General features: G+C 47.0%; 1 protein-coding gene across 1 annotated transcript in view; it reads right to left on the bottom strand.

Moving 5' to 3' along the window:
* Positions 1-12,201, bottom strand: part of ATP6V0A4 (ATPase H+ transporting V0 subunit a4) — a 47,607-nt gene that overhangs the window by 14,008 nt on the left and 21,398 nt on the right. The window contains exons 12-15 of the mRNA XM_060155948.1: positions 11,711-11,868; positions 8,118-8,211; positions 4,644-4,762; positions 2,417-2,633 (exon numbers count right to left, since the gene is read on the bottom strand). Of these exons, the coding sequence (XP_060011931.1) occupies positions 2,417-2,633; positions 4,644-4,762; positions 8,118-8,211; positions 11,711-11,868 (588 nt within the window). The remainder of the gene's footprint in view (positions 1-2,416; positions 2,634-4,643; positions 4,763-8,117; positions 8,212-11,710; positions 11,869-12,201) is intronic.

The raw sequence follows: 12,201 nt of genomic DNA, 5'->3' as shown, positions 1-12,201 counted from the left end.
GCCCAGGCGACATCCCATTTTATCATCCTGTCACGTATTTCCTTTCACATCCTCACCCCTAACTCTTTTTCCTACCCTCCCGAGTCACTGGGTTTGAGGACTGACCCAGAGCTGCTATGGTCTGAAGAACCAGGACTCCTGGGAAGGCTTCATCAGAGCCATTGAAAAGGTGTAGAAATGGGGTGCTCAGAGTAAAAGGGAAAACGCTTCTTGAGCCCTCACATTTCTTTAACTGTTCTGGCCAAGCTCCCAGTGAGACAATTTATCATCATCCCAATTGTAGCAAGATTTACCCCGATAACAGTGGAAACATTTTATCTTCTCCACCTCCTACCCTCCTCCACTCTTCTTTTCTTTTCTTTTATTCTTGGCTGAGTTGGGTCTTCGTTACTGGCCGCGGGCTTTCTCTAGTTGTGGTGAGCGGGGGCTACTCTTCGTTGCGGTGCGCGGGCTTCTCATTGTGGTGGCTTCTCTTGTTGCAGAGCACGAGCCCTACACGTGCAGTAGTTGTGGCACACGGGCTCTAGAGCACAGGCTCAGTAGTTGTGGCGTACAGGCTTCAGTAGTTGTGGCACGCGGGCTCAGTAGTTGTGGCTCACGGGCTCTAGAGTGCAGGCTCAGTAGTTGTGACGCACGGGTTTAGTTGCTCCGCGGCATGTGGGATCTTCCCAGACCAGCGAGAAGACCTATGTTCCCTGCATTGGCAGGTGGATTCTTAACCACTGCGCCACCAGGGAAGCCCCCTCCTCCACTCTTAAGTGCTCCCAAGAAGGGGGAGAACCACGGGAACACACACTGCACTTGCCAGTCCCAGGCCCCTGTCCTCGAAGCTACCTCGTTGCCATTTGCCCATTTAGATATCATGCTTTTTCCCTTCACAATGTACAAGGCAACCAGAGATGTCTACTTATCTGTTGCTCTTCTTCTTTGATATTGAAACATGGCACGAAGCAACCAGAGCACTGTCTGGAGGAGGCTGTATTAGCAACTTACACTGTCTCTTCCAGCTGCATGACGGGAAGATGAGGTTATGGAAACTGCAAACTGTGTCTAGATAATGAATCTTCATTCCAGGGTGTGGAAACCAGCCAACTCCAAATAACATTTTTGAATGGAAAAAAGCTGGAAAAGCCATTCACTGTTCAATGTTCAGCGCACTAAGACAGGACTTTAGTCTTTAGGAAAAGAATTAGCACATGAACTATGTGGTGAATCTGAGTACCGTGCCTCAAAGAGAAGACTTGTTTGGGAAATCCAAGTGAACTTTCGTTTAGACTCCAGCATTGCATAAACGGACCTTCCAGATACATTCATTTAATGCCAATAGTCTAGGGATGGTTCCTACACCATCGATGTATAACAAACAGGTGCAACAATAGTAAGGTGGGATACAAGAGAGCTTTCAGAGCTATATGTCGTCTCTGATTACTCGCTAAAATCATTCCTTACTTTTTCTTCTTCTTATTTGCTGCTTCTGTAGGGGAGGAGAACACAGCTAGGATTCAAACTCATGAGGACGTGTGCAGCTGTAGGAGGAGCATGGCTGTAACTGGGACCCAGGATGAGCGGTCACTGGCAGGTGCCATGTGCTGGTATTGGGAAATCTAGCCCTAGAGCTTGATCCAGAGGAATTAGAACCCTATATAAGCGGGTCCTTCCTTAGTGAAAATCTACCAGCAAACAATATCATCAGGTTATCACTGGAGAGGCCAGAGGAAAAGAACTATTTGTGTTACCAAAAATTAGTCACTGAGATATTTTTATACCCACCTCTCATGGGACATTTATACTTTTTTAAAATAAAATATTAAGTTGATAATGAGGCTGAAAGAAACAGAAGTCAGAATGGCAATAACGTCCAACTGTTGGAAGGTATCATCCACAGAAGAAGAGCCCAAAGAAAAAAAGAAAAAGCATCTCCAATGAGCCCCGGAAGCTCACAGGACAGCATGAGTTTGGGTCAGTTTTCCAGAAACTCACTCCCCCTGTGAACAGAGGGATTCTTCTTCTTGACTCTATTTCAATTTTCTTTCTTGTGAACCTTAACCAGAGTTTACTTTTATAACAAAAGATTATTCATTTTTAAGGTGCTATTTAGAGCACTTACAGTTTCAAGCCAATCAATCCCAAGGATTATTTTTTTTCTTTCTTCGCAGACAACGTACAAGCTCATTTTCAACCCGCAGCAATAATCCCTCCCACGTATCACCCAGATAGGAACGGCTGGGACCACACCGCAGCACCGCCCTCAGCACCCAGCCATTCATCCAATAGGACCTTCTGAATCTGAAGAACCTAACACATCGGTGCTGAGACGGCTCAGTCTTGCAAATAATTACTCTCTGCGATACCCAAGGGTAGGAGAGAGATTTAACATAATCAAGTGCGTAAAAGAAGAAAAAAGGCCCATCAGTACCTGATGTTCGTACAGGGGTGCGTTCGAAGGGTCGTTATAGTTAAACAGGAACATGTTGATGAAGTGAATGAGGATGCTCGGGGCTCGCCGGGACACAGAGACGTCGAAGGAGCACCATTTGAAAATGATCATGAAGACCAGGTATCCGAAAAGACACAGGATAAAAATCATCTCGGGGATGAACTGCAGAAGGATGTTGAGAGTGTTCCTGAAGAATCTGAGGGTGGGAAACATACACACGTACAAGACAGAACATCGAAGGAATACCGACAACTCACTATTCTCTCCAAATCACCACATGTTCATTTCTTTGAACCCTGCATCCACTCCCCAGGCACGTGGCAATCATGCATGGCTGGAGAAGAGGAGAAAGAAAGGTGCTTTTGCACAAAAGGTTCAGAGAGAACCAGGGTCTAGAAGATAAAGTCTGAGGCAGAGGGCAGGCTCACAGAGACAACTGATGATCTGGCCGCAGCTTCCCATGCAGACCGGATTCATATCAACACAGTTAATGGTACAAGGATATAGAAGCATGGCTTGGCAGGTTTTCCCCTAAGGATGCCCTTAGGACAGGGGTCGGTCAACAATGGCCCACAGGCCAAACTGAGCCCATCACCTAGCTGTGTACAGCTTACAAGTTAAAAATGGTTTTTACATCATTAAGTGGTTGGGGGGAAAAATCAAAAGAATATTTGATGACACATGAAAATGATAGGAAATTCAAATTTCAGTTTTCATAAATAAAGTTCTATTGGAAGACACTCACACTCGTTTGTTTACAGAGTCTGTGGCAGCATTCACACTACAACACCAGAAGTGAGCAGCTGTGACACAGACCATCTGGCCTGCAAAGCCTAAAACATTTACTATGTGGCCCTTTACAGAGAAAGTTTGCCACCTTCTGCTCTAAGACATAGAGAGAGTCCCACAAGACTAAGTTGGGGGACACACAGTTAAAATGTCAGAAAAGGGCCCCAGACCCTTTGTTAATCGTAAGAGTTATTGGAGGGAAAAATGCAGATCCCATGATAAAGCAGGATTACTAGAGATAGTTGAGGCCAGCCTGACACACGATGTCAATGATAGTCCAAAAATCACTTCCTGGTTTTCTCTCTCATTTAACTCTCACAGCACTTTCAGGCAGGCAGTAGTACCAAGGCGCTGTCATTCGTTTACTCACTAAATAGTTCTTATTTTTTAAGTAGAATCGTACATCTATTGGTTTTCTGATTGGAGGTCACCATGTGCCTGGCTCTGGTCAATGAAATGGGAATGGAGGTGGCCTGTGTCACTCCAGGTGGAACCTTAAGAGTCAGTGTGTAACTGACCACACTCTCCTGTCACAGCAACTGGCAGCTTCCAGGTGGTGGCAGCCCATCAGCTCTGGTCGCAGTGTGAGGATGAGATGAGCAGTGCCCCCGGTGGCCCACGATGACATGCATCACGGTCATAAACCACTGTGATTTGGGAGTTGTTACTGCACAATAACCGACCCATTCTGATTCCTCTATTCCCATTCTACAGCAGAACACAATCTCGGAGACGTTAAGCTACACACCTATGATCACACAGCTATAAAGAGTTAGAACCATCAGTCAACTTTCCGACTCTAAACTCTGTACCATTTCTTTGGCACTGTGCTGACCTCCTGGCAGGTGGGTTTCAGCGATACCTACAAGCTGCCATGTCCACAAAAGCATCTCTAAATAGGCATATTGGAGGCCGTTTTCAAACATTTACAACTCAGCACAAATATGCAAGTTTGGGAAGCTTTCTATAGATCAATCTTAACAGAAAGAAGAGACGGGAGAACATTAACAGTCAAGGAAATGAAAGAGAGGCTGCCGCCAGCAGGAAGAAATTATACCGAACGGAATTCAGAATTTGAGGGCACTCATGTCCCCATCTGCCCACTGGTGGGAGTTAAGCCTGGATCTAGCACCAGCGGAGGCCCTGCAGGCTGGGAGGACACACGGCACTGTGGCCTTGCAGTCGCTTTCTGACCCCTCAAATACTTCTGATGGGAAAGGTGCACTCGGCTCAGGAGAAACAGAGGTGTCATTTCTGGCAAACCAGCTTGTCTGAACTCAAGTCAAGAGACCGGGGAAAGCAGTCCCCATAGGAAGGAAACTTGCACGGAGGGACACAGGAGCAAAGTGGGGGCTCTGCCACTGCTCATCCCCGACACGGTCAGACCAACAGGCAGAAAGTTCATTGTGAAACTTACATGTGATTGAAAAGGCTGAGAATGACACCAAAAACCATCTGGACAATTCCCAGGATAACTGACATCTTCATCTTATAGGAGTTCAAGAATGTTAGCTTGTTTGAAGCCAAGTTCCAAACCTGGAAGGGAAACGTGACACGAAAGACATGAGACCAGAGTCTAGAAGTTCTCCCAGAGTCAGGGGCTAGAGCTCGATTTCCCCTGAAAAAGTCGCTCTGAGAACCACATTTTCAAACTTCTGTCCAGTTCAGCACATGCATTTTAGGCTCAGAAAAGGACCAATCCCCTTATAAATGCAACTCTCATGACAACTGTATTGGAGCCAATAGCACCATTAGTAAAACATCAAGTAACTGGAAGAAAAAAGAAAAAAACCGACATGATTTTTCCCCTGTTCTAAATGAAAAGACATTCTGAAACAATATGGAGAGATCTCAAACTTGCCTGCGTTCCCACATTAATGGTGTAGATCTCTGGCCCATGAACTCAGCCAATCCCCTCTTAATAATACCACCTTTTACGCTGAATTTCTATAGCACTTTACATTACAAAGCATTTTCCCAGGCCCTTCTCAAGAAGCCACTCCCGTAGCCAACATTTATTGGCACAGAGAGGGACGCGTGTACCTGTCCTGCCCACACCAGACGGGCACACAGGACAAGCACTCAGCGGCTGGGGGCTGTCGTGGCCTCACCCTGGTTAATGGTCCCAGTCACTAACGCTCTTCTTCCCCGCAGAAATCTCCAACACCCACCCCCATGCGAATGATTCAAGTCCTTGCTCCTACCCCTGACCCCTCTGGAACTTTAGGCATCTGGAGGGTTTGCTCCTCAGAACTAACAAAGCCACAGGGTCTTCTTTTCTTTCCTCCTAAACTACTTCCTCCTCCAAACTCCTCTGCTTCTGCTAAGGGGTCGACGTCCACCTAGTGCAGCCTCAGTGCACAGTTCCCTTCCCCTCCCCCATGCAGGAACCACCTCTCACTGATTCTGTCTCGACAATGTCCTGAGCGGCCGCCAGCTGAACAATCACTAAGGGGGCTGCTGGGAAGATGGGGAAAGGGACTCCTGTCACAGGTGCTCAGACCCCAGAGGCACCTCCACGACCCTCCCCATCTGCCCTGGCACTGAAGCTGCACCAGGCTTGCCCTCCACCCTCTGCTTTTTCCCTTTGCCCTCCTGGTGGGCCAGTCCCCACAGAATCACTCAACACAGTAAGGGCAGGGTTACCAGTACACCTTAGACCCAGCTTGGAAAAACTAAAACATGTTCACGGTTAAGTACCAGGTACATACTAAGCTCTTTAAGGGTATTTATCTCATTTAATTCTAACAACTCTATGAGATAGTTATAAGTATTCCCATTTTACAGATAAGGGCATTTATCAAAATCTCAGAGAGACTAAGTTACTTACACGCCCAGGGAGAAATAATACAACAGCAAACGGAGCGTTTACTCTGTTTATGCACCAGACTCTTCTGGGTGTTTTACCTATAAAATTCGTTCACTCTTCTGAGCAATTCTATGAGGGCTATTATTATACCCATTTTACAGATGAGGAAACACAGACCCAGAGATGATAATTTGCTCAAAATCACGTAGCAAGTAAATAGAAAATCCAAGATTTAAACACAGCCTATCTGATTCTAAATCATGGGCTTGTAACCATTGTGTAATGTTCATTTATCATAAAATACTTACAGACGCTTTTAGAAAGCCCCCTCAGCTCTGATGCCCGAATATTTTGTGACCTGATTCACAAATAGATGCTCAACAGAGTTAATAAATGCAGCTGTAGAAATTTACATTATGTAAAAATCAAACCCTTCATTAATATATATAAGTGCTAATATAAACACAGAAATGTTCTATTAAAGAGATTATCTCTGAGCAATCAGATTGCAGGAAGAGGAAAGGTAAGAAAGGCAACTCTTTCTTTTTATTTTTTAAATTTTTTTTAACATCTTTATTGGAGTATAATTGCTTTACAATGGTGTGTTAGTTTCTGCTTTATTTTTTAATAATTTTTGCATTATATGGGTTTTTAATCATATATATTATTATTTTATAATGTTTAAAAAGACCAAAAATCTTTAAAAATCTAAATGTTACTAGGAAAAAATTAATTATTTTCAACACATCACCTTCCCTTTCACCCTCACATTTTTCTAACTAGTGGGCAGATGACAAGATTGCACACAGAGTAAAGACTGGACCACTCAATTCTGAATCGTGAAATTTGCTACCCTCCCTTTGTCCATGAGGAGCAAAACTGGGTAGACAGGATTTGCTGATGCATTAGATGGGGGCTGTGAAGAGAAGAGACAGGACAGTGGGAGCAATGAGATTCAAAGGAAAGGAAGGTCAACCAGACCCTAAAAATCACTCCCCTCTAATACTCCTCCACTGCCTGTTCGCTAATCATGAAATTCCTTGGACTGAAGATAAAGCCTTCCAGTCTACAAAAATAACAACTTGCATTTATTTTTAGCACTTTGCAGCTTACAAACAGGACTTCAAGGACTTCGCCTCTTTTGATAAAACTTTGAATGCAAGTGCCCCTGGGTGGCAAGTATAAACCAATCCTGGGTGATGCGCGCTGCTTTTATAAGGGACAGGAGGTGGGCAGCAAGTGGGAGGAACAGGAAAACTGAAGAGGAGATGACCCACAAGATAGGAGAGACCAGAGAACCAATTTTAGGGCCAGTGCTATTACTCTCAACTGTCAGCAAGTAAAACTGTGGTCTCAGGTTCTCTTCCAACAAAGTGAGAGTAGAGGAAACTTTTATGAACCCCATCTGCCAAGTTCAGCTCCAGACACTTGTGCTCATTTGGGGCACAAGGCCGCCACCTGGTGGCAAAATGGTGCTAAGCCATCGTGTGAGGGGTTTTACCCAAATAGGGATGTGTCTTCTTGACATCTCTTTGTACCTGCAGGCTGGGCGAGGAAGCACCTTTGTTTGTTTGGCTCAAATCCAATTGAGGTAGATATAGCAAACCATTAAAGTTAACACATTTTTTAAAACTTGTATAATTCTACGCAATAAAATAAAGCAAATATAAAAGCAAATCCACACTTTTCTAGGAAAAAGAGAGATGTTAATCACTGCAAGAAAACGCCAAAGTTGGGAACTTGGTTAGGTTGCTAAATTGCTTATCTAATACGCATACTTTCCAAGCAACCACGGGCCTTTTAAAGAAGCAACGGTAAACCACCAGGGGTACAACTGAGAAGAAAGAGGCAGATGTTTGGGAAATTGCATGGAAAATGACCCAGGGGCTGGGTAAAGGGTGCAGGTAGGACATTTACTTGAATCCACTGCAGTGCGTCACAAAAACCTCCAGGACATGCTATTCTATCTCAGTACAAGTTGGTGGATTTGACAGGTTCTGGTACTTTCCTCCCCTCCACACAGAGATCCCCTCAGCAAGACATTTTACATAATGAATATTTAATCTCAGAAGACATTATTACCGGATCAATCCCAAAAGGGTATGGATTTCCGGAGTACACTCCCGGAATGGCTGGGTCCAGCTGTAAATATGGATTTGTTTCCATTACTTGTGTACTACAGAGGGAGAAAGGAAAAACAAAACAAAACCAATGATCAACTCGAGGTAGGAAAAACACTATAGTACCATCAGTCATCCACTTGCAAGCCAATCAAAGCCTAACTGTTGGTGCGACTCACCAATTGGTTCATTCAATTATTCCACAAATGGGTATTGAATACCTACTATGTGCTGAGTATCACCCTAGGTACTGGGCTACAGAAATCACCATCTGGCCCCCAAGGAGGTCACAGTCTGAGTTTCCAAAGGGCTCCCAGCCTGACTGGGTATAGTAAAGAAAAAAAGAGGCAGGGGGCAAGGGTGACAGGAGTATAGAGGAAAGAAAACCCAGCCCTGGGACCAGGCTGGGAAATCTCCCCTGGGAGCACGAGAACTGATCCTGGAGAAGTGAACTGGCTTTCACACATGGCCCCTGACCTCTGGGAAACTCAGCCCCTGAAAGCTGTGGTCCATTAACTGCCTTTAAATCTGTGTCCCATTCTCACCCAGAAGCACAAATGTCAATGGGCAGGAATTTCTTACCATCTGTGCAAACCTGAAGGGGTTAAGAACATTAGGGCTTACTTTTTCCTTTTTTTTTTTTTTGTGGTACGCAGGCCTCTCACTGTTGTGGCCTCACCCGTTGCAGAGCACAGGCTCCGGACGCGCAGGCTCAGCGGCCATGGCTCACGGGCCCAGCCGCTCCGCGGCACGTGGGATCTTCCCAGACCGGGGCACGAACCCGCGTCCCCTGCATCGGCAGGCGGACTCTCAACCACTGCGCCACCAGGGAAGCCCTTAATTTTTCTTTTTTTAAGAGCACACATCTATGGAGGGGCCCAAGGATGAGTATTTGAAAGGATGAAGAACAGAATGTTGGCAACGTGGACAGGCTGCCTAGAAATACACTCCCTCGCTCCTGCAGCTGGGGTGTGATGGGTATTCGGTAGCACAGGGGAAATTAGGAAGCCTGATTATGCTGACCAGGCCCTCAGTGACAGTGTAAACAGCTGGCCCTGACCGGCCATCTCAGACCTAGAGCCCGGTCCTAACAGCACGCCTCAGTGCAAATGGTTGGATCTAATGATCAGAGATGTGTTTGTGTGTCAACAAAGATAAAAGAGGGAACTGGCCTGGCGCCCACAGCTAAGCCAACAACATCAGACAAGGCCACCCTGTGACCATCATGGACCAAGACAAAAACAAGACCATTCCACGATCATATCTGATATCAAAATACGGACAGTTCAAAATAAGAACGTTGTCCAAACCACAAAAATGACCACCACTCCCCTTATCCTCCCAGAGGCCAAATCCTCTAAGCCCGTCTAACACCCTCTTACTGAGATGCCCCCCATCCCCAGAGGGCACCATCTCCCTCACTGAGTCAATCAACCCAATTTTGGTGACAACACACACGATTCTTGTGGTCTGTGGCTGAAGGATGGTGTGACAGTGTCTCCAGCCCACTGTCAGGGAAGGCAGGCCCAAGACCTAGCTTGTGGCCAGTGACACAATCAGCCCGCTGTGCCCTTTGCCGCTCTGATGCGTGCCTACGGTTTCCTTTCGCCTCCCTGCTGAAGAGGGTCTGCTTCATACCATCCATGCTTGGGCGCGGGGCTGAGCTTGGGGTCTCTCCGACTAGGCTTGGCCTCCACAGCCTGGAACTGGGGCCAGGGTAACTTACATGCACACAAAAGAACAATATTCCAACCCACGTTTGCAGAGTGACAGCAAGCCAGTTGACTCGGACTTTTCGCAGTCACACTCCAGGGCAAATGAAATGTTGTGTAAATAGTTTGCTGAAGCTATGCTGATTTAACACGTTTCGGGCTCCATCACTGTGCTTATGAGTTTAAGGCTGAAGAGCAAAACTCAGCAATTTCTCTCCAAACGTTATGAAAAGTTTTGTTCTTCGAGGCATCTCTTCAGGGTACTAATTGCAAAGAAAAAACAAACAAAACCCCATACCCATAGCCATCTGTAACTGTAGTCCTGCAAAATGTTTTCTTCATTTTTATTTACTTATTTATTGTTCAACATTCCTGTCCTCTACTACAGGGCACTCGGACCCAGCAAAGGGACTAAAAGGAGAGGCACGGAGCCTCTGTGACACACCCACCTGTACTACGATAGCCCCTGAGCCCCCCTGGGCCTTCAGTCAGCACCAAGCCCCCAAAGGCACTTGGGAACATTCACGTCGAAAGGAACCCTGCGTTGAATCTTTCCTGAGAAATCCTCAGAGGAGACGGATGGTGTATTCTCTCCCGCCACTCACGATGTGTGGTGCAGATTTTGGTGAGCAGATAAGACCCCTGACGTGCCTTAAATAGAAAGTCCTACCACGCTTGAGAGAGAAAAGATGGAAGCAAGGTTGCAGATACGGTTACACATCTCCGCCTCCCCTTTCTCGCGGTGCTCTCCTGTCACACTTCCCACTGGACGTTCCAGAAAGAGACAGAGAAACCTGAAGCTGCCCTGAAGCAGGTGAGTGGGCAGACGTGAGGGAACATCACCTGGGACTTTTAGGCCTCGCAAAGCAACCCGGAACCCACTGTGCTTGTCTCGAGTGTGTGACGCAGGCAGCCGAAGGTGCCCCAAAGATCCCAAGGGAGTCAGCACTCTCCCTCGAAGCCCCTGCCCCTCACTGCCCTCCTCTTCTCCCCCAATTCATCACACTGACCCACCCCTCAAACTCAAAAATCTTCCTCCCTCTCCATAAAAGTCTCCGTTCCGAAGCGCTCTCTCCATCCTGATGACTGTGTGTCTGACACACTGCATAATAACTGGGGATGCCTGCGGAAGGTGTGGCGGGTGGGGACGCAGAGAGCTTCCAGGTCTCTTTCCTGCAGCCCAAACTTCTCACCAGCCTGCACATCCTACCCTCTGCGTTCCTCGCCCCGTCCCCCACAAGGACAGGGAACAAGTACAGCAGCGCAAAACTAACCGTCTCCTCCTTTGCTTTCAACGTTCAGTCAAGCTGCTCTGAGCCGTCAAAACAAAAATGCCCTTCTGCTGAGTCCGGGGCTTTGAACGTGGGAAACCAATCACTTATATATGGTTCAGACCTGCATCAGCCTTTCTTAAAGCGAAGCCTTCTGCCCTAAGTATGTGGCTGCATAATTGCACTCTATCCCCGACTTCCTGCCAAGCAAGGTATGTTTCAAACGCCACCTCCTTCTCCCGGAAGCCTCACTTCCACGACCGCTACTCGGATGCCCAGTTTATACCTGCCCCACCGTTGTTTTCGCAACAGTGCCTGGCACGTGGGGTGCACTCCAGGATACCTACTTAATTCAGCTGAAGTTTTAAAAACTCTTTCCACGCATTACAGTTACCAGCGCAGTTACTGAGGAAGTGGTACAAGGTCTCACACTCAATAGATAAAACCAAAGTATCCGGTGAAGTGGTGGGCGCACCTCTGAGCAGGGCCAGGCGTAGGATCCCCCTGCCACGAGAACTGTCACTGAGGCCACCTGGATGGCCACTGAGTGACCCAGCTCTGTCCCAACTTACTTCCATGTGCCATTTCTGAACATGGGTTGGACGCTCCAAGAAGAGCCGAAGATGTTGAAAGACTTGGAGAAGCAGTCGTTGTAGATCAAGCCCGTGTAGATGGAGAAGATGCCCAGGAGGAGGATGAGGTAGCGTCCGTGGAAGAAGGTGTCCCAGATCTGGCGACAGAGGGCGATTGTCAGTGGGCTCTGAACCAGACCCCGGGGACGTGCGTTACAGGATGCTTCCAGCACCACTGGGACAGCCACTGCAAGGCACACGGGCATCCCACACAGAGGGGCCACGTGACCAGGCAGGCATCAAAGTGATCCAAACAGACAGGGCACACACATCCTGATTTTCCTGAGCTTCTACGGTTGATTCAGAAAAGTCCTAGAATGGTAGCTGTTACTGTGGAAACAAAGCACTATAAGCTTCATATTCTTTAATTCAGCCTTGGTTAGAAAACGTAACTGAAGCAGCTGAGGCCTCCCTTATGAAGGAAGGGACTT

The sequence above is a fragment of the Lagenorhynchus albirostris genome, chromosome 8 (assembly GCF_949774975.1).
Source record: "Lagenorhynchus albirostris chromosome 8, mLagAlb1.1, whole genome shotgun sequence".
Lineage (NCBI taxonomy): Eukaryota > Metazoa > Chordata > Mammalia > Artiodactyla > Delphinidae > Lagenorhynchus > Lagenorhynchus albirostris.
Note: the sequence above shows the minus strand (reverse complement) of the source record. Positions and strands in the feature narration are given on the sequence as shown.